At 36.0% G+C, this 22,112-nt stretch overlaps 3 protein-coding genes across 4 annotated transcripts; 2 read left to right on the forward strand and 1 right to left on the reverse strand.

The window, feature by feature from the left end:
- The first annotated feature begins 615 nt into the window (after nucleotides 1-615).
- On the forward strand, nucleotides 616-13,515 carry malt1 (MALT paracaspase 1). 2 transcript variants are annotated; one of them, XM_082169490.1, is made up of 18 exons: nucleotides 616-772; nucleotides 1,707-1,931; nucleotides 2,034-2,200; nucleotides 4,090-4,211; nucleotides 4,288-4,435; nucleotides 4,528-4,706; nucleotides 5,145-5,244; nucleotides 5,577-5,651; nucleotides 6,431-6,454; nucleotides 6,540-6,563; nucleotides 6,656-6,859; nucleotides 8,473-8,650; nucleotides 8,737-8,808; nucleotides 8,896-9,023; nucleotides 9,312-9,461; nucleotides 10,294-10,451; nucleotides 11,331-11,456; nucleotides 11,599-13,515. In XM_082169490.1, exons 2-18 carry the CDS (start codon nucleotides 1,783-1,785, stop codon nucleotides 12,055-12,057), a joined length of 2,463 nt encoding a protein of 820 aa, XP_082025616.1. In that variant the 5' UTR covers nucleotides 616-772; nucleotides 1,707-1,782; the 3' UTR covers nucleotides 12,058-13,515. The 2 variants fall into 2 exon arrangements, with proteins under 2 accessions (XP_082025616.1, XP_082025617.1); XM_082169491.1 differs by lacking the exon at nucleotides 5,577-5,651.
- On the reverse strand, nucleotides 13,227-16,358 carry cplx4b (complexin 4b). The gene is made up of 3 exons (XM_082169492.1): nucleotides 15,956-16,358; nucleotides 15,599-15,686; nucleotides 13,227-14,050 (listed from the first exon to the last, which is right to left on the reverse strand). Exons 1-3 carry the CDS (start codon nucleotides 16,018-16,020, stop codon nucleotides 13,823-13,825), a joined length of 381 nt encoding a protein of 126 aa, XP_082025618.1. The 5' UTR covers nucleotides 16,021-16,358; the 3' UTR covers nucleotides 13,227-13,822.
- A 1,073-nt stretch (nucleotides 16,359-17,431) lies between these two features.
- Nucleotides 17,432-21,332, forward strand: emb (embigin). The gene is made up of 8 exons (XM_082168927.1): nucleotides 17,432-17,931; nucleotides 18,244-18,303; nucleotides 18,476-18,665; nucleotides 18,808-18,890; nucleotides 18,989-19,116; nucleotides 20,214-20,502; nucleotides 20,599-20,632; nucleotides 20,739-21,332. The coding sequence occupies exons 1-8, from the start codon at nucleotides 17,691-17,693 to the stop codon at nucleotides 20,797-20,799; spliced, it is 1,086 nt and encodes a 361-aa protein (XP_082025053.1). The 5' UTR covers nucleotides 17,432-17,690; the 3' UTR covers nucleotides 20,800-21,332.
- The last annotated feature ends 780 nt before the right edge of the window (nucleotides 21,333-22,112 follow it).

Below are 22,112 nucleotides of genomic sequence, written 5' to 3' on the forward strand. Positions count from 1 at the left end.
AGACAGCTCAAACATGCATTTTAGTCTGGGACTAGGCTTAAGCCTTGTCAGTGAAACCGGGGGGAAAAAAAATTAAGATTTTTTTTTATATTTGCAATAGAAAACAAGACTAAAATACTGAGTAAGAAAATTTAGTTTGCAGTGTAGGCTATAGGCTATAACTTCATGTGCATTTGTATAGCCTAATGAATATAAATGTTTCTATTATGCCAATATTTTAGTGGATAGAAATTGAGTAAAACATATTTAAAACAAATCAAGGAGTCAAAAAGTATTGGAGTCAGTCAAGACTTGGAGTCAGAAAGGTTGAGAATGACTGTAGGCCTACTCACACTGTCTGTAAGCAAACTGTAAAAAAAAATATAGGCCCACAGTATATTAAGTGTAGTAATATGGTGGCAGAGAAGACTAACTTAAACCTTTACACACCATTATAGGCTACTGAATAATATCATTGATGATCTGGCCATTAATCAACTAAAATGTTTGTGTGTGTGTAGTAAAGTAAAGAAAAGTAATCGTTTGAAAAGCACAGTCTTGAAAAAGTTTTGAAAAGCAGTCTTTTTGACAATAAGAACACACTTCCGTTTAAGGACTCTTTGAACTCGGGAGAGACGAGAACACCTTCCTCTTTGTTAGACATCAGGAAGTGATGCATAAACACACGTAGTCTATGCTTTGTAAGTTGGATTTCCCCGCATCAGTCAGTGCAGCGAAGGATTAATGGGATACACGTATAATGGGATACATGTGAACATCTGATCTGCCTGCGGTATGCGACCGATGTTTACACTCTTTCTGGTATCACTTTTTTTTATTTTTTTTGTGGTGAATTCTAATCTGTTTTATCTCTGTTTGTTTCCATAAACATTTACTTTTAGAAATTCATACAGTTGAGTAATCTGCATTTGAAAATAAAAAAATAGGAAGGAATGGCGCGCTGCCACATAGTTTACAAACCTTCATAGTTTACAAACCTTCATAGTTTAGGCTACAAACCTTCATCACTCGATATGCGGTTGTTGAAGTCACTGTAAAAAGTGAAACTATCTTAAAAGTAGTACAAGAAATTAAAATGTTGCCCTCATGTAGGCTATACTCATCTTCTTCTCGTTCCAAACCTCTGTTCCAAACCCGTATCGGTTTATTTTCTTATGTGGAAGAAAAAAGAAAAGAAAAAAAAGTGCCTCCATTCAATTTCATTGCATTTTGATACAATGGTGACTTGGACTGTCATTCTCTCTAACATCCCATTAATTTGTATTCCACGGACATAAATAAAGTCTTTCAGGTTTGGAACATCATGAAGGTTTGCAAATTATGACTGATTTTTACATTTTAATTGAACTAACCCTATAGCTACTGTCACTTAGGCTAGCTGACCCATAATTTTTTTTTTTTTTTTTTTTTAAATGTATCTGGCATAATCTAATGAAGTCAGGTTATATATATATATATATATATATATATATATATATATAAGGTTTTAGATTTTTAGGCTAAATATTATACAAATGTTTAAGGTAAAGTTTCTATTTTAGGTGTTGGTCACCATGCATCAAGTTTTTTATTTCATGATTTTTTGCTGTTCATTTCCGGTCATGTGGTGTAAAATGTGTCAAAAATCTTTTTTTATATCTTTCATATGAAGTATGTCACATCTCGGGACACTGTCTGAAATGTCATGTCAATGTCCCATATTGCAGGTGCTTTGCTGAACATTTAAACCTGAGTTCAGCAGATCAGCCAATCACAGTTGTGTATGAGCCATTATCCTCAATCATGTCAGATTTGAATGACAACTCTTTGAACATAAATTTCTTGAAAGAATCTGTGTTAAAGAGACTCTGTGAGTCTCTTGATAAGGCCAACAATAAGGGATGGCGAAAACTGGGGGAGATTGTGAACAGTGACAGGCGATTCAAAGTGAGGTAACAACTCTATTTGTCTTTATTCACTTTTCCTTTTAATGTAATATATACGAATAAACTCACAGTCTTTTTCTTGTTGTCTCCTTCCACTCACATGGACAGTCTCAATGATATGGACATGTGTTCTCTGAAGGCTTTGGAGGCGGAAGGGAGTCCCTCCCGCACTCTGCTCAAACTCATGGGAGATCAAGGATGTGTGTTGGGTGAACTGGTTGAGTTTCTACATATCTTGGGTCATACGGATGGGCTGCAGTTCCTTAAACCTCCAGGTACAACTGCCTTAATGGAAACATTGTAAAGAGAGAGTTTATGTCTCAACAGTACAGGCTGCATCACATTATCTTATTGTTTGTGTTGTACTCAGATATTTATAATCACAGTCGTAAAAGTAAAATACTTGAAGAAGTAACAGGCTGAGGCCCACACAGAATTGATTTTTATTTGTTCCTGAAAATCTGAATTCTGCACTGTAAAAATAAGTTGCTGCCTTAAATTAGTGGGTGCTTGCCAAAGGCAAGGCACTCACTATTGTTATTGCTCATTTTTAAGTACAATCAACTTGGGTGTTTAAGTCATTTAAACTTAAATTACATTAAACTGACTTAAAAAATTAGTTGAGTCTTGTATATCTTAAAAAAAATGGAAAATGTCTTAAAGGTAGGGTAGGTAATCCTGTTCAGAAACACTTTTTTTTATACTGGGTGAAATGGTCCTTCCATCCTGATAGTAGTCAATACATTATGTGTTTAGAAAAAGGAATGAAAAAAATCAGACCTCTGTACCCGTCATCACATGTCACCGTTCCCGGAAATATTCAGCTCAAAGCACCTGCATATGCAGTCAGCGAAGGCAAACAAGGCAAAAACTACTTCCTCGGACCCTGCCCGCGCTCTTGAACGACCTCCTCTGCTTCGCCCTCAACCCCGGACCTGTCCTCGAACCGACGATGCGGTACTTGTCTCCGGACTCGGAGTGTACGTTAGTCTTCATTAGAGTCAACAATGTTTTCATCATGGAAACTCTTACATGCAAAACACCGTATATGTTATGAATCTTACACGAAATTCATCTTCATCACAGTGTAACTGATGGTAATGGAAAAACGTGTATCAATGCAACCTGTTTTTAGTTTTGCCTTATAAATATAGCTCGTTACCGAATGAAACTTTACCATTATCGATATGCTAGCTTGATAGTGAGTACTAAAAGAAATCTTATTTGTTTATATTCATAGTGATAAAGTTAGGTATTTTATTACATGTGATTCTGACATGATGTCACTGTATGTACTGCGCTCCTTCCTCTCCACTCGTCTCAGGTAATAAATGCGTCTTGTTCCAGCCTGAGCGTTTGGCGTCGCGCGTTCATGTGTTTTGGGGGCGTGGCTTTGGAAGGAGCTCAGAAGGGAGGGGGTGGAGTGAATGGAAATAATGAGCTGTGTTTATTGCAGATTAAAAGGTCTACAGTCACTCGATTTTTATATTTTCTTTTTCAGAGTACTTACATTTTAATTATGTATTGGTATATAAAGACAGTTTAAACAAATTTGGAATGTTTTTTTTTTAGAAAAATGATCACCTACCCTACCTTTAATTTTGATGAGTTAAAGCAATGTAAAAACATATGTTTTCATAACTTATTGATCATATAATTTTTCACAGTGTGTGAAATGGATTTAAATACGGTAAAATGTGTTAAAAAGAAAGAATTTTGGCAAAGTTTCGCAGGCAAATAGCACCATTTGTCAATAGTGTAGCGATGCATGAAGCACGGCTCAGACAGAAATCACTTTCAAACCAATCAGCTTTCTGTTGATTAATGTGGCAAATCCACGTGACCAGTTTGAACGTCAGACAGAAAACGTTTGGCTTCACACGAAATTCCTGATCGTGTGTGGATTGCTATTGAAATGACTGGATTTCGCCTGCAAAAATTCGCAGAACAGTAAATGTGGCCGCACCTTTACACTCTTATTGGTATTTGAGAACATTATAAAATTTGCTAAAATATTTAAGTAACAAACACACAACGCTTTAAATCACATGCATTTAAATTCTGCAGAAATTCCTGCCATAGATTCTATGATGATATAGCCATATGTGATTTATTTGCATTCATAAGCCACTTTCAGATGCTGTTTTCTCAATTGATCTCACAGGAATTCAAATCCTCGTCCAGCCGCAGTCAGTGGCTGTCATTGCCGGACATAACCTTCGTCTCAGCTGTTGTGCTGTTGGTGCTTCGCATGTGCAGTTCCAGTGGTTTAAGAAAACAGAAGAGGTAAACTTAGGAGATTACAGTGAGGAACAATTCATTGTCAGTTATTCACACGATCATAACTAACGCAACCCTTCAGGTACATAACAGCTCTTCCCCAGACCTGGTGTTCAGCCCAGTCCAGGTCAAAGATGCAGGGTTTTACATCTGTAGAGTGAACTGTGGAAACGCATATGAGTTCAGTCACTGGGCCCAAGTAGACGTCCTTGATGTTCCACCAAGATATGGTAAATCAGAGACAAGAGAGACATTTGGTTGAATTGTCATGATATTGTCACTGTGTGTCACTGATATCAAAATGGATGTTTTTTTTGTCCAGGACTAGTGTCTTTGGCAACAGAGGGCAGGCCGAGGGTCCTGATCCAGCCTCAGCCTCAAAGGCTGCTGGTGGGTGATATACTCTATCTGGAGTGTGGAGCAATTGGCAGACCCCTACCACAATATCAATGGTACAGAAACGGGGTGCCGATCATAAAAGCCAACAGGAGGAAGTACACTGTAAGAGGATAACATTTTCTATTGTATTATATAGTGTACTGTATTTGATTAGTAGCAAATTTCACATAAATACAAAGAAACAACAAGTAAAGAATTAAACGTGACATTTTTAAAGGGTTAGTTCAACCAAAAGGGTTAGATGTTCCAAACCTGTAAGACTTTCGTTCATCTTTAAAACACAAATGAAGATTTCTGTATCTCCATTGACAGCTACGCAACTACCACTTTGAGTGCATAAAGACATTGTAAAACTAATCCATATGAATCGAGCACTTTAGTCCAAATTTTCTAAAGAGACTCGATCGCTATGATCGCTATTATATGATGAACAGATTGAATTTTCTTGTAAGACACGCTCCAGTAATCTGTTTTATTTACAACTCTTTTTTTTGTCAGTGAAGTGAGAGTGATTGAATAATTTGTTTTGGTTTAAACTAGGTCAAGAATTTGTTTCCAGAGCACCAGGGAAGATATCGCTGCGAGATCTTCTGCAGTAATGAACGAACATGGAGCAATGAAGTTGATGTTGTTGTTACTGGTATGGATCAAGTCTTTTGTTTTATATCTTTTCTTTGGTTAGATGTTTTCTGATCAAATCAGTGTTCTAAACAGTAGTGTGTTACAAGTAACTCTAATATAAATAACTCCAGGATGATATAGCTAGGATGCCAAGAAATGGTCTTTGCAATGTGAAGTGTATCTTATCCAACTCTAGTGCAGAGACGGTAATGTGGGACCTCTAAAAGCACAATGTTGATTTGTATGGCAGTGTAAGTGGACTGCCTTATTGAAAGAAGTGTGAGCTGCTCTCTTTTTAAGTTCACTTTATATACACTCATTTTGTGGTCCAACCCCTTGTTCCTCCTCAAGAAAATCCTTGCCATTCTGAAATGAAAGATCCAAGAATATCTCTACAAATTTCAGGAGCAATGGAGTGCTCTGAAGGTATTATGTAATATGTAGTGGCACCTCTCTAACATCTAGGGACTTTTTGGTATCAATCTGAATCTGGTGCATGTCATATCTAATCATCATAGTGTCACGCCGATTAATGCTAATGCATGCTCACAACTTTTAATGAACGTTTCAGGTTCAAAACAAGCTCCATCAACAGCAATAGCATAAATAATGTGAAATGCATTACATTAAACATGTTTTTTCTTTCTATGGTAATCGACGGTGTGCCACAGTTGAGCTTGTATTGAACCCGGAAACGCCTTTAAATGTTTTTCCCTACTCTCTTGACTACTCTTACTGATTGAGGTGGAGGAGAACACTGGTAGATCTGAAGCCTTCAGTAATGCAGCTCTGCATGTCTGTTGCAAAAATAAGAACTTTCCATTGAAATTGTAAAGAGTGCAGTGTGAGAACATGACCAAATGTGGGACAAAATATTTTTTCTTAAAAATGAAAATTCTGCAATCATTTACTCACCCTCAAGTTGTTTCAAACCTGAACCTGAAAACAACCAAACAAACCAAAGAGTTGATGGGAAAATAATACAGGTTTGAAACAACTTGAGGGTGAGTAAATGATGACAGAATTTTCATTTTTAAGTGAACTGGCACTAAGGGTTCACTATGGCAGGATTGGGTCAAATCTAATTTTTCGGTCTTTAAAATGTATTCTATTTGTGATCTATAAACTTTCTTTTCATTATTGTCATCATATGCCTTCGGAGAAGAATCCTCTAAATACCTACTATATACGTTTCTCTTTTTCAGATGACTTTCTGACTATTGAGAAGGGTAAGTTTTGTGTTCCCATTACATTCGGGCTTGAAGATTTCTTGCTTTTAGTACGTCAGTGAATGATTATGACTTTTTTCATCAGATTACTGTCTTGAGAAACCTTATGGTGAGTAGACCAAATATATTCTATGAATTAATTTAACTCAAAATGGCTGGAGTCTCTCATTTTTCACAGTGAATATGTGTTTCTCCCTTCAGCTACAGACAAAGTGGCCCTTCTGATCGGTAACCTCACATATCGAAACCACCCGCAGCTGAAGGCGCCCATGGTGGATGTGTACGACCTCACTAATCTGCTGCGGCAGCTCAACTTTAAAGTGGTGTCTCTGCTGGATCTGACCGAGTCAGAGATGCGGAACGCCGTGGAGGAATTCTTGTCTCTGCTTCATAAGGGAGTTTATGGTACTGTGGCTTCTGCTATAGTTTATGCTACCATAGTATACTACGTTTTATAGCAGACTACTATAAACATGGTAATTGCCTTGAAAGATCAAACAAACATGATTTTTGGAAAGTATATAATTGCCATAATAACCATGCCATCTTGCAATATGTAAAACTACAACTAATTGGTTGAATGCTGAATTCAGGAGACTATTAGTTACAATATTTTCTCACCCTCATGTCATTCCAATCCAAACCTGTATAATTGTATTTCTACTGTGGAGCACAAAAGGAGATCACACTTCCCATCTTTTTATGCTTTCACACATATTAACACTCGGCGCGTCACTTATCAGTTATTAGACACGAGAACTAATGGCATTTGACATCTTTGATGCCAAACTTGACACAACACATTTTAATGTGCCATGTTTAAATATGTACTAAGCTTGTGCTGATATTTGGTATAATATTGTGGTAATTAACAGTATGAATAATTCCAGATACCTTATTATCCAAATTGTTTAGATTCTTAGAATGCACATTAGCTGCTTTTTCATCAAAATTGACATATTTAGTCTGATTTTTACATTGGTCAACAAAAATGGCAGACAAGCTGTGAAAATGCTTATTATTTATTTAAATACTTTAAGTTGGCATGAAACAATAGTCTTTTCTTCCCTATTGTGATGTATATCCGATTGAAACGGTTTCTTGAACAAGATCAAATGTGGGGTGGGGCTTGATTTAGTCTGTCGGGTATTGATTGGATCATTGGATGTTGTTTGCTATCGCTGTGATGTCATGTGATTGACAGATTGTTTCGCCCTTGCGCCGAGAGAAACGTCATTAGAGAAGAGATGTTGCTGCAAGAGAGAATGGGAGTTATTTAGATTAAAGATAATGAGGGCACATGAATTTAAAAAAATTATGTGTACGGATAAATCATTTATAATAAATATTGCAATATTCCATAAAAACAAGAATTTTCCATTTTAATTTCATGATAACTTTAATATTATTTTTCAAACATTTGTTCAGACAATCTGGACTAAAACATGCCAGTCCAGAAAAGATATCTTGATATTGTTAAAAATGTTTTGTTCTTTATAGTTGTGCCCTTTTGCACTTGAATTTTATTGTGCAATGTTTATTGAATTTAAATGTTAAAGGTTATTTAAAATAGTTATTAAACTTATTATTATGAGAGCAACACTGAAGTTAATCTTTTCAACTTCTTTTTGTAATTCAATACTGTGATAATACCGTTTACCTTGATAAAAATGTTTCAGCAACCATTGTGATACGAAATTTTGATATCATCATATGCCTAATATGTACGCAAGTACATTAAGACTTTCATTAAATAACTTGCAAAGCAATCATTTGACTTCAGCGCACAAGTCACAATAGTGGCACCTTTATGGTACTTTTTTTATTGACAGTGCAATTCACCATCCGCTCTCGTTATATGGGATAGAACTGACCAGACAATATTTAAAATACTTTCTTCTGTGTTTGACAGTGGAAAGAAAGTCATGCGGCTTTGGAATGACATTGAGGGTGAGTAAATGGTGCCAGGATTTTCTTTTTTTGGCTGAACTGACTATTTGACTCTCTCCTCCTTGTAGGTTTGTTGTATTATGCTGGACATGGTTATGAAAACTTTGGGAACAGCTTCATGGTGCCCGTGGATGCCCCAAATCCATACCGCTCAGGCAACTGTCTCTGTGTTCAGAGCATTCTGAAACTGATGCAGGAGAAGGAGACTGGACTCAATGTCTTCCTCCTGGATATGTGCAGGAAAAGGTGGGGATTTTGTGGATTTAAAAGGCAGGATAATACACCGTATTCACATTGGTTGTCATCATTCTAATACTAGTACATTGTTTCAGAAATGTACATGACGACGCCATGCCAAATGTCATGCTCAAAGTCACAGCCAATATTGTTTTTGGATATGCAACGTGAGTTTTTCATCCAGAAATAACATGCTGAAGTACATTATGTTCTCTATCTGACACGTTACCCCATGATATATTATTTTTGTGAAGTTGCCAAGATGCTGAGGCTTTTGAATTGAGTTCAAGTGGATTCACCAATGGAGTCTTTATCAAATTCCTGAAAGAGCGCCTCCTAGAGGATGAGAAGATAACTGTTCTGCTGGACAGTGTGGCTGAAGGTGAGTGAACCATGAGCATGTTGAAGTTAAATGAAGCATTACAGCTTTTAATAGTTAAATGCAGGTCCATTAAGCTCAAACAAATGATTAACTGATCTGAAAAGAGTGCTACTAATATTTTGCACTGTGACTACTACTTCTACTAAACATTATACGTTGTCATTTCAAAGATCAATTTAGATATTCAAATAAATAAAATATAATTGAAATATGTCAAACATGTATATTTCATCTACCTGTGCTTGATGTGTGTCTTCATTATCAAAGAACTGTACTGATTATTTGTAGATATGGGTCAGTTTGACCCCACAAAGGGTAAGCAGGCTCTAGAGATCCGCAGCAGCCTGTCTGAGAGACGTTCCCTCACCGATCCCATCCGCCCCGGGGACTACTCCCATCCAGCCGAGGCACACAACCTGCTCTGGTCTAAAGCACATGGTATTTTCAGCTACTTCAACATACTATGCAACATACTGATACATAACAGTATAAAAAAGGTTCAAAGGTTTTGTCTAGATGTAAGCAGTGGTCATTTTAGTTCAATATAAACAGAATATTAATAATTACAAAAAAGGCATATTTTGAAAATTACATTTTAGTTGCAAGTAATGTGAAAGATGATTTTAAAAAATGTATCAGTTAAAATCACAATCAGTTATTAGAACAGACTCCATGTAATGTAATGTAATGTAATGTTTTTTAATCATTTATTACATAAAGTAACAGTTAAATTGGTTTATTTTAATCAACCATATCCTTTTTCTCTAACAAATGTTCAGTGCATTTTTATTTTGCTACAAAATTATGGTGATTGAATGATGATTTTCACCTCTTTTTCATTGTTGACAATACCCCCATAAAACCAAAAAAATCTTGTTGATGATATTAAAGGGATAGTTCACCCAAAAATGAAAATTATGTCATCATTTACTCACCCTCAAGCTGTTTCAAACCTGAACCTGAAAACAACCAAACAAACCAAACAGTTAATGGGCCCCATTCATATTCATAGTACATTCATAGTACTTTTTTTCCCCATACTATGGAAGTCAATGGGGCCCAGCAACTGTTTAGTTACCCATATTCTTTAAAATATCTTCTTTTGTGTTCAGCAGAAGAAAGAAAGTCATACAGGTTTGGAACAACATGAGGCTGAGTAAATGATGACAGAATTTTCATTTTGAACTATCCCTTTAACACAGATGATAATTCCAGATAAGTGAAATAGAACTGGGAATCAAACTAACATTTTGCATCTGTTTTAACCCAGAACTGCCGGAGAGCAAAATTCTGGACTTTGAGTGTGGAGTTCAGATAAAAATGGACTTTGCTGCTGAGTTCTCCAATGTGCTGGTCATCTACACCAGCATTGTGCAAAAGTCAGAGGAGATGCTGGCATGCCAGGCCCACATAACTAACCTTCCTCTGGTAAGTGGTCTTTGTTTTTATTTTGAAGAAAGAATCTGCAATGCAATATTTATTTATATTCATATTCAAAACCAGTAAGATTTTAAGATGATTTTTTATACTTTTATTCAGCAAGGATGCATTAAAATAATCAAAAGTGACAGTATCACATTTATAATGATACAAAACATCTGTTTCAAATAAGTTCCTTTGTACTTTAGTCATCAAATAATCTTGTAAGGGTGGGGTAGGGTGGGGTGTGGTAGAATAAATGTTAAATGTAGAATTGTGTTAGTTCTGTTTTTATTGTGTGTGTATTGTAGTTTTTGGTTTGAGCGAGTGAGGGAATGTGGGGGTGTATAATGTATTTTCTGTACATGTGTATGCCCTGTTTATTCTATTTTCTGTTTGTTTGTATGAAACTAAATAATAATAAAAAAAATTGTTCACAAAAAAAGAAAATAATCTTGTAATGGTTTCCATAAAAAAACTAAGCATTGATCAGTTAACATTGATAATAAGAATAAATGTTTCTTGAGCAGCAAATCAGCACATTAGAATGATTTCTGAAGGATCACGTGACACTGAAGACTGGAGTAATGGTGCTTTGCCATCACAGGAATAAATTACATTTTACAATATATTAAACTAGAATTTTTTTTACTGTATTTGATTAAAGAAATGCAGCCTTGGAGAGTATGAGTGTTTTTCCAAAAACATAAAAAATCGGACCGACCCCAAGCTTTTGAGCAGGTTAATTCTTAAGCTATACAGTATAACTAATCTTTTTTTTTAAGTATTATTTTAATTGGATTAATAGCAGTCTTAACATTTTACATGAACTGTGTTTCTTGACATATATTTGCGATACACATGAATGTTTTGAATCTGACTTTGAAGGACCTGGATGTAGACCCTAAGCTGATGAATAAGGAAACTCTAGAAGAAACGGGAAGCTTCTTACTTTCGGGCAGTCTTCCTCAGCACTGCCTCTACACCAGACTCAGCTCAGTGCAGAAACTCAAGGTACATCTCAAGACTTCTTCAACACATCACAACCTAGAAAGATTCACAATAGGTCTTTAGCTAGATTGAGCTTTACAATGCAGTTAATTCAAAACTACATTGATCCCTTTTCTTCTTCTCACGCTTTCTTCCCGTTTTACAGGAGGAACTAGCTTTCACTGTCTGCCTTCAAGTCCAGTTTAACTGCCTAGATGACCTGGTCCAGTGGAACATGGAAGTTAACATCGGCAAGCCCCTCACCGCCAAACTGGATCTCAACCGCCCCACCAGGAAGAACAGCTGCCAGCTGACGTGTCCCATGCCGCACAGTCCCTCGACCAGTCCCAGCCACAGTCCCGCGTCTGACCGCCGCTTCCACGGCCAGGGTCCGTGCTTCACCCAGCAGTACGCCAACCCCTACCTCAACGTCTGCGAGCATCTCCACGGAGCTGTGGGCGGTTACGGGGACGTTCGATTGCACGGTGACCATTCACATGAATACGAGAACATGCCGTGCTCACCCTTCCTGAACCCACCGAGCATTCCCATTGAGACCACTGATGACATTGATGACATGCAGAATGAGTTCATGAATAGTTTGCAAATCTATAACCATCCTTGATTGAGCACACAATGCAAATTTTGTTCTCAGATGAACACAAACGAAAATGTTTAGAATAATAATCCATCTCTGTGAGTTCATAATTCAAGTGGATGGGACCCTCAAAGTGGAAAAACCACTGAAAACAAACACGATGGTAACCCATATGACCCCAGTTGATGAATCATGAATGTCTTCCGAAGCGAAACGATAGGTGTGTGTATATAGTGCACAGCATGATATAAGCGAGTTTTGTGTGGGTTTTTGAAGCGTCGGCTTGGGAGGTCCCGTACACTTACATTATATGCATTCACAGAGATGGATTATGGATTTATTTGCTAAAAATCTTCATTTGTGTTCATCTGAAGAAAGGCAGTCGTACATATCGGACTGCATGAGAGTGAGTCAACCGGGCTCAGACTACAGGAGATTCATTTAACCCTTCCAACATAAAAAAAAAAAAAAAAAACGCGTCGGTCGGTTCTGTTGTTCGGCCCAGATTATCTGGTAATGTGAAGCGTTTACAGATCAAATCTTAAACCTCCCAATCTGCTCGCGGACACATTGGGGCCGCCCCGACAATATCTAACATGTTTGATATTTAGGGTACGTTTACACAACGACAATGTGCTAAAAACGGAAAAGGTTTTTATTTGTACATATGACAACAAACGATCCCCGTCCACACGGATCCTCGAAGACGACTATTAACGCTGTGTTATGCATGCCAGACAAGTAGTTGGCGATGTCACTTTGTAAAGAAAGACTACGCGCCTGCGCACATACACGTTATTTTACTACAGTGCCGGGGATACACTTAACGACTAGCTGAAACATCCTAAGACTGAACTGAACACACTTACAGACTGTTTCCAATTACCACAGCAGATTGTAAACACAGACTGTGAACACCGACTGAACACAACTGTCTCTGACTCGCCACATTTCGGCATGATCAATCCTAAGTATCAAAATACAGTCGTTAAGTGTATCCCCGGCTTTATGTGCGTGATGCAACCAGATTTTACAATCGGTTAAGATTTAAGAACTCCTGTAGTCTGAGTTTGGCTGAAATGATGAGAGATTTTTCATTGTGGGTTTAGTATGTTAAGGGTGAAGCTGTCTCCTATCCCAGCTTAAATGTCCAGATTATAAATTAACTATAAGTGATCCATCCATACATTTTTGCATTTGCATTTGGTGGTGGTAGTGATGCAAAAATTATATCTCAGGTGGTCATGTTTAATTTCCAACAGTTTCTTCACCTTTATGTGACTAACTTATTACGGCACCTTCAAAATATTTGATCATACAGAAAATATTGTAACATACTGTAAGTATTTAGTCATGTTAAATTATCATTTATATAAAAAAATCTCATCATCTCATTACATTTTAAACATGTCTTTTTCATGTGGATTTTAAACAGATGTTTAGAAAAATAACCTTTATTTTTAAATAAAAAGTGCATGAATCAAATATCATGATTGTCTTTTAGCATGTAGATATTGGTCATAAGTCATAACATTTACTTTGCAATTTAAGATTACTCAGTGATCACAGTTTGGTTAAAAAAAGAAAATCAAGCAACAGAAGAAAAGCAAAGAAAAAAGATTGATTGAAAAGAAAAAAAAGGACAAATGAAAGAACTAAGAATAAATGAATTTCAGAACAAGGACATTGATCTCTTAAAGAGTGATGGACATCAGGTTATTGAAACTATTAGTAAGTAAATGAGTGTCAAGATTAGACAACTACACTAGATAACTTTAACCTCTTCTACACGTTACATAAGAGTGCACTTCTCCTCAGCCTTGGATTTCATCTCCACGAATGTGGCCTGAGCCTTTTCTTTGATCTGATCCATATCCATGTTCTGAAGGTTCTGCATTTGACCCATGATGGACTCCTTTTCCTCCTCCGGTGGCGCCTCTCCATCCACCATCTTGAGCAGTTCTTCTGGCACGTCAATGTCGTCTCCGGCCTGCTGAATCATAATCTCATCCTGTTCGCTCTGGGAAAAAAACATCAGCATGTCAATCAATCCTACATTGAAAAGGATAATGTACTCCGAACACATAGGTGGTGACACTATGCTTTTTATCTACTTCAATAATGATAACGGTAACACTTTATTTTACAGTGGCATTGTTACATGTAGTTACTATAGTAATAACTATAAATTATGCATAATTACATGCAATTAAGCCTAAACCAAACCCTCATCCTAACCCTATAGTAAGTACATGTAGTAAATGATCATTACTCAGTACTTAAATGTATAATTACACTGTAATACTGACACCTTAAAATAAAGGGTTACACTTTATTTGAAGGTGTCGTTGTTACAGTGTAATTATACATTTAAGTACAGAGTAATATTAATTAACTGCATGTACTTACTATAGGGTTAGGATTAGGGTTTGGTTTGGTTTGGGGTTAGTTGCATGTAATTGTTCTTAATATAGTAACTACATGTAACATATGTAACAATGACACTGTAAAATAAAGTGTTACCATGATAACATTGTCTCTCAAAATAATAATGGTCATTTAATACCCATTGGGGCGCCTGTGTTGAAAAACCTGGATATATGAGGTAGCCTAATCATAAAAGACCGATTTATACAACTGGAAAGGCCATGCCAATTAATAAAATCTTATACCTCCCATGGCATTTTTATACATTTTCCCTAGGGAGTCAGACTTCTCTAAAGATGATTTCTAGTATAACCATTCTTATTTAATGAATCTTCATTTCAACAGATGTCACTCGACATGAAATCTCGCAGCAACTCGTAATTATTTTACGTTTTTGGCAAATTGCCAGGTAGGTTTAGGGGCAGGGTTAGGGGTGGCCTTTCATAATGACTGTTCATTCACATCAAATTGCCACCTCGTACAAGTTACGTTTTCCTGTGAGATAAGGTTGGAAAATACTATAGAATCACAGCTCAGTTTAGAGAATCACTGCGGGTGGTTAAGCCTTATTCATCCAAAGTGACTATTTTATGACTTAATCTCCTGCCACAGTCTGCAATGGAAGCTTTCACACACGTGATGCTATTAATGTGCTGCTTACAGTCAGTCGGGGACAGGAATAACTCAATTAAGGCAAGACAACTCAGGTGAATAGGATTAAAAAAATAATGATACTAACAGATATCTCCGTACGTCCTCAGTTGATTTATTACATTAAGAATTGCACCCTTTTTTTTTTACATTACACATTTTCTTAAATGATATGTTTAAATATGCAAATGTGGGATTATCTAATTAAATATGCACTAATTTGCATACATTTCCAGAACATAAATCTGAACATTGTATAAAGCCAGGTTCAAAATTCTTGTTTAATTCCATTGACATATTAGAGTCGAAGGTTTTTACGAAGGGAATTTTTGGATATACTCACTATATTTTTAAGAATAAAATGTTTTCTAAATTGAATATGGATAGGAATAAAACTATAAAGTTTAGTGTATGTAGTTTCTGTAGTGTTCTGCCTTAAGCATCATTGAGAAGGATTCCTGGATTATCTGCGTCTGCACGGGACTCTCACCTTTGGAATTCGATATTTGTCTCTTAAACAAGTCCTCAAACAAGCCCTTTCTGCTTTTTTTGTAGAATATTCTGCATCTCTCTCCATCCTTGATTGATGGGGAAACAACACAGAAAACAGGAATATAAAAGAACAGCAAAGACACCAGTTGCATTCAAGAACTGCAACAACAAAGCATCAAACCTCACATTTACCATGCATTTACCATGTAGTTTCTTTCACAGCTCAACCAATGTAATGCTTGTAATGTTTGGAAGGGTAGTTATATTTATACTCAGTGAGTTTATAAACCATGTCACAAATGCAGTAAGAGTTTAATTTCTAACCTAATGTTCTTTAAAAGAGATTCAAACTTACTTTTCCTCCACCATCTGCTTCTGATACTCCTCATATTCCTCCCTGGACATTCCATCATGAGACATTTTGCTAGTTGTTCCTGCTTCTTCACCTGGCTGATCACAATGAATGTGAACTGATGATCTTTGCAAAAGAAAGATGCACTTCTCCTTTCCTTTTTTTTTTCTTCCCTGAATCAAGCTTCGTTCTAGCTCCAGGATTGGTCTATCAGAGTAAATCCAATGAGAGGCTTTTCTGAGCAAGAGCCCTGCCGACAAGTTGCATCATCAAGAACATCCTGATTCCTGACTATGACCCAGGCCAAAAAAAGAGTAACAATATTCTGCCAAATTCCATCAGCTCGTCTGAGGCCCTTATTTCCATTGGCAGAAATTATTAATTAATCATTTGCTCAATATTTACAACTTTGTCAAGGCCTTGCAGAAAAAACGTTCACAAAAAATTTGACTTTTTGTGCCAGACAGTTCCAGGGATTTATTTATGTTTGTTTGTATGTAGGCCTATGTATTTATTTATGATGAATGCTAATAATAATTACAGGTGCATCTGCAATCATTAATTATTGTTAAATAAGAATAAGAAGAAATATATATATATATATACAGTATATTGTTTATATTGTGGTTGTTGCTATTATTATTATTTCCATCCAAAAAAGCCTTTCTCAGAAAATGTTATTATTTGGGGAATTCTTATGAAAAATATTTCTATTTCTTTATTACATTTGCATCTAAATTGATTATTGTTAAATAGTAATAAAAATGAATTATTATTATTATTATTATTGCTGCTGCTGCTATTATTAGTCCCAAAACACCTTTTTCATAAAATGTTATTATTTGTGTGGGACACTTACAGGAAATTATTTGTTTGTTTGCTTGTTATAATACTATTAATAATTACAGTTGCCTTTGCAATCATTAATTATTGATAAATATGAATAATAATTATAACAACAGCAATAATAAATGTATATTATTATTACAATTTATATCTGATCTAATACCGTAAATCCTGAAAGTGTGATTACAGTCATGCAAAGTTCTAATAATTAGTTCAGTTTCTACATTGCCTAAAAATTAAGCTCTACATTATTTTAATTACATCACATAAGTATGGATTTTATATACTTACAAACATGTTTTGTTCCAACCCAGATCCATTCAAAATATGAATTCAGAATATATAACATTTTTAAATAAATGATCTTCCAGTGTAAGTGTATACAATGAAATTCTGACTGTAAGATCAATTGTGCTGTTTGAACCATATGCTTAAACAAACTAAATATGTCAAGAAATGTTGAACGTGGTAAAAGTCACAGCATATGCATAATTTATCGGGGGGTAATTATTATTTGTTCATTATTTAATATATGAATAATACATTATTATTCATATATTGAATGAAAATTCAATATATTAATTTCCACCCTCCCCTCTATTTTCATTGGTCCACGGGATGATTAGGGAATTCATTGATTAATTAGGTCATGTGGGATCATTCATTATGCTGATATATAAGTTGTATTTAGTAGTATATTTGCTGTTTGCCTGACGAAGACCTTGTGGTCTGGTCGAAACATTTCAAGTTAATGAATAGCAGTGTGCCAGTTGTTTTGTATTGTATTTAAACACTGAGATGTGCCAGCAGTTCACAGTGTCTGCTCCATCTCAACAGAGGGTGATGTTACAGGCTCTCCTATCATCTGATCAGGCAGTGCTGTGGCCACCTCATGACTAATTTACAGCAGGAAGCTGCAAGCATACACCAGTCTTGCCAAGTCACCATAGCAGCAGTAAAGATGGGTGAAGGGAGGGGGGGGTTGTTGTCCCTGGGGACCTGCTTCCGAAAAGAAGACGCACCAGTAAAGATGCCTCGCACACAGCAGAGCTGCAGGGAAGGAGCGCTCTTCTCCATGGCTAATGTCATGCTTCTCATCTTACTTCTTCTCTACTGTGATGGGATGAACACAGGTTTGGCACGTCTGCTTGTTAGTCTAGCGTAACATTAGGGCAGTGTTATGTTATTTTCAAGCTTTGACATTATGACCTTGCTATCAGTTAGACTGAAATGAAGTCCTCTCGACTGTTATTAGGAGATGTTAAAGTAATTGCACTATTCCTGAATTTGCACTTTTTATTGTTCAATAAGCTGAGGCTTATTATAGTAATGCAAATCTCATTTAACCTTGACTAGGCCTGTCTCTCTAGTAGAAGTGAGTTAGTATTGTAAATCAAGTTCGACATTTGACATTTGAATGTGACACATTGTCTTTTTTTCCCCAGAGACAACCTCTTCCCCAGAGTCTGATCCTGTAATCACAACCAAAAAAGCTGCATCTAAAGGTACGGTTACCCTGTCATATCTTATTACGCAACACAAGCATGCATTTGACATCAACGGATGTATTTAAAAGTGTACAAATGATAAAATACAAATTTAGTCATCATAATTAGCTGAATTTACTTTACATAATTGCAATGAAGAGGTTTGTTTTGCTGATGTTTTGGCATACAGGTCAAAGTCAAGTCATTATTGAGGAGCTTACAATCCTGACACCCCAATATATAGAGCTTTTATGTAACTTAACTGATTTACCAAATAACCCCCTGTACATTACTGGCTATTGGACTAAAGATGGACAAGAAATTGAAAACTCTGAAGAAACTGTAAATAGAAACAATGAACAGTATATTCTTAAAAGGACGTAAGTGGATGTCTATTTACACACAATGATTATGTGTCATTTCTATTAAATGTCGAATTAATGCAGAAGTAAACAAGAAATTCAGTATTACTACTAAACAATGACTTAAGACTGCTCTAAGTTGTTTAACCTTCCTTCATAGTTTCAGTATACAGACCAGAGACCTGGGAAATTATTCATGCGTCTTCAGAGAAAATGAGGCACAAGTAACATTTGTTTTAGATGGTATGTTTATCCTTTTATGCACATCTTGGAATGGTTTTCATATTTATCATTGTTAGAGATGTTGCCGGATAAACTGATGTATTGTGCTTTTCCTCAAGTTCCGGTAATGAAAGACAAAAGAGACAAGCCGGTAGTGAGCTACATTGGAGATTCAGTTGTACTCGAGTGTAAACTCAAACACACACCAAACACGTGGAACTGGTACAAGGCAAACAACACTGAAAAGGTGAATCAGAAATGGGGAATGTGGGATTGATTATTACCACACAATAAAAGGCTTATTCATATACAGTGTTATTTTATATGCTATTATAGTATCTATTCATATTTTGAATTAGCTTTTAATTTTATATTTTTAGGGAATTTAGTTATGCACTTTTTGTAATTTTTATTTGTTTTTTTATTTTTATGGATACACTATTTTACAGTACATGTAGTTACCCAAGATAGTACTGGTAATATAAGGTAACTACATGGGTTAAGGTTCAGTTTAGGAGTAGGTTCAGGGTTAGTACCTATTTATAACACAGTTATTGTAATTGATATAATAAGTACATCGTATGTACATGGGGAACATGACTGTAAAATAAAATGCTACCATCTTTATTTAATTTTTAGTCAGTTTTGGTAACATTAGTTCACTACATTAAGCAAACATGCATTAACAATGAAAAATGCTTCTAAAGAATTTATTAAATTCAGTTCACGATAATTTTAAAGATTAAAATTAGTACATTTGAATATTTCCTAATACATTTTTTAAATCAAAAGTTGTATTTTTTTTTTTTTTTTATGGTCCTGAGCTAACATGAACTGTAAACAATTACAGTTGTATTGTTCATTGTTAATGTTAGTTCATTACATAGTTTGGAACAACTTGAGGGTGAGTAAATGACAGAATTTGCTTTTTTTTGGGTGAACTATCCCTTTAAGTAATTGGATCTTATTTGACAGGTTTACATTTTACATTTACATTTATTCATTTAGCTGACGCTTCTATCCAAAGCGACTTACAATTGCTATATATGTCAGAGGTCGCACGCCTCTGGAGCAACTAGGGGTTAAGTGTCTTGCTCAGGGACACATTGGTGTCTCACAGTGGATTCGAACCCGGGTCTCTCACACCAAAGGCATGTGTCTTATCCATTGCGCCACTACCACCCCTCGGTAGTGTCGCAATGGATTTTACCAAGACAGCATTTATTTTCATCTAATATTTTATCTTATTTCATCTTTATTTCAGTTACTGAAAACATTTTTTTGTTGTAGTTTAAGTTTTAGTTAACAATAACACTGTTCATATCAATATTTTTCTCCTCACAGGTGTTCATCAATGTCACTGCAAACCCTCTGAACTACAAGATCCTTAATAATGGAACTAAATCAAAACTGACTGTACTGAATCTGACCGAGGAAGATTCTGGAAAGTACATCTGCAGTGCCGAGTTTGACATCAAACCCAGCGAGTCGTATGTGGAGCTGAAGGTCATGTCGTACACTGAGCCTCTCAAACCCTTCATAGCCATAGTGGTTGAAGTCATTGTCCTGGTCACACTGATTTTGCTTTGGGAAAAATGCAACAAGCCGCAACAGAACAACTCTTCTGGAGGAGGTACAGTAATACTTCAATGATTAATAGGAAGACCGTCGTTTATATTTATATAGAGCTGTCACAAATGTAAATTCTCTGCAAATTTTCCTTTTGCAGAGAATGATGTCTACTCTGAACAAACCAGAAAACTGTAAGTGTATTTTCAGATCAGTTCACTGAAGCCTGATGGTAAAATAGTTCGACTTGTTTGGAGTTTTTTCAGACATTGTTAGTGATGTTGCTGATTTCTGTTCTAGCACTCATGATGACAGCAATGGATTGGAGAACACGGCGAGACAAAGAAAACTGGAGCACTGAGATTTTCATGAAATCAGATGAAAGAGCAGCGTGTGATTATATAAAACATTTTTATTCTGTTTTTTAATTCTTGTGGTTTGAATCACATAAGCAATAAGGTTTTTTGTCTGTCACAGCAATATCCTATATCATACATATTTACATCCCTAATATTAAATGTTTTAAAACAGCATGTTTTCATACTTCAACATAGTGCTATGATAAAGTTTCAGGGTTCATATGACCTATTTTGGACATCAGTTTAATAATAAAGGTAAACTAAATTCCTGAAAGCTTTATTTAAGGGTTAGATCACTTTATATGATGAAAATGCTTTAGGCTTTTAATCAAATAACATTTATCACCGCACATGCATAGAGGTCAATGGAAGCTCAGCTGTGCTTGTTTGACAAGCGAGGACCAATAGGGTTTGTTCATCATGTAAAGTGATTGTGTCTCTTCAGAAGACTGGATTACTTTTATGACTTTTTGAACTTTGTGAAAGTTTTGGTTGTGTGGGCTTTCAATGGAGGGACCATTGAAAGCCCTTACTGCTTTTTTTCCGCAGTAGTTTCAATTTTTATATTTTTAGGTCAAACCGTTCTTGTCTGTCAGTCATATAATGCAGGTCTATGGTCACTGTCTCAAAGAGCATGCACAGAGTCCAAATTAAAACAATTCCCCGTCGTCCAAATTAAACAATTCCCCATCGTAAGTACACATTGATGGCCTAAGACACGAAACGAGCGGTTTGTGTGAGAAAACGAACAGTATTTATATCGTTTTTACCTCTTATACACAGCCATGTCGAAGTGATCTGATCTGACGTGTACGCAGACTGGTGCATAGATATATGCACACTAGATGAATTGCCGTAGACAAGGCGACGTCTAGTGTGTATATATCTATGCACCAGTCTGCGTACACGTCAGATCGGATCACTTGGACATGGCAAAGTTCAAAGTGAACTATCCCTTTAATTTTCAGCAATATTACCGATTTGAATGCACTGACACTATCGGATGAGAACTGAACTGAGCTGGGCTACATTTCCCAAAAGCTCCGTAAGCCTAACTTGATCGTAGAGACCATTGGTGTCAATTGTTCTAAGATTACGATGCTTTTGGAAAACACCGCCCTGGATGATTACATCGCTGTTTTCTGCAGAGCTGCTTTATAGATGAATTGATCTGATTTCATATTTGATGTACAACACTGAACTGATTAATAACTGTTTACTATTGTCTTTTTAGAGCTGCTTAACAGCAGAGTTGAATTCTGCTTGGATCATTGAATCGTTATTTTCCTGTTATCACTGTAAAGCTGCTTTGAAA

The sequence above is a fragment of the Leuciscus leuciscus genome (genome assembly GCF_965113295.1).
Source record: "Leuciscus leuciscus genome assembly, chromosome: 5".
Lineage (NCBI taxonomy): Eukaryota > Metazoa > Chordata > Actinopteri > Cypriniformes > Leuciscidae > Leuciscus > Leuciscus leuciscus.

Bases quoted from the DNA above. Each gene is read 5' to 3' on its own strand.
- malt1 (XM_082169490.1), top strand. From the start codon at position 1,783: ATGTCAGATTTGAATGACAACTCTTTGAACATAAATTTCTTGAAAGAA. The intron at 9,462-10,293 runs GTATTTTCAGCT...GTTTTAACCCAG, and splicing joins GCTCTGGTCTAAAGCACATG to AACTGCCGGAGAGCAAAATT. The intron at 11,457-11,598 runs GTACATCTCAAG...CCCGTTTTACAG, and splicing joins GCTCAGTGCAGAAACTCAAG to GAGGAACTAGCTTTCACTGT.
- cplx4b (XM_082169492.1), bottom strand. From the start codon at position 16,020: ATGTCTCATGATGGAATGTCCAGGGAGGAATATGAGGAGTATCAGAAG. The intron at 15,687-15,955 runs GTAAGTTTGAAT...CCATCAATCAAG, and splicing joins AAGCAGATGGTGGAGGAAAA to GATGGAGAGAGATGCAGAAT. The intron at 14,051-15,598 runs GTGAGAGTCCCG...TTTTTTTCCCAG, and splicing joins ACAAATATCGAATTCCAAAG to AGCGAACAGGATGAGATTAT.
- emb (XM_082168927.1), top strand. From the start codon at position 17,691: ATGACTAATTTACAGCAGGAAGCTGCAAGCATACACCAGTCTTGCCAA. The intron at 18,891-18,988 runs GTATGTTTATCC...CTTTTCCTCAAG, and splicing joins AGTAACATTTGTTTTAGATG to TTCCGGTAATGAAAGACAAA. The intron at 20,503-20,598 runs GTACAGTAATAC...TTCCTTTTGCAG, and splicing joins GAACAACTCTTCTGGAGGAG to AGAATGATGTCTACTCTGAA.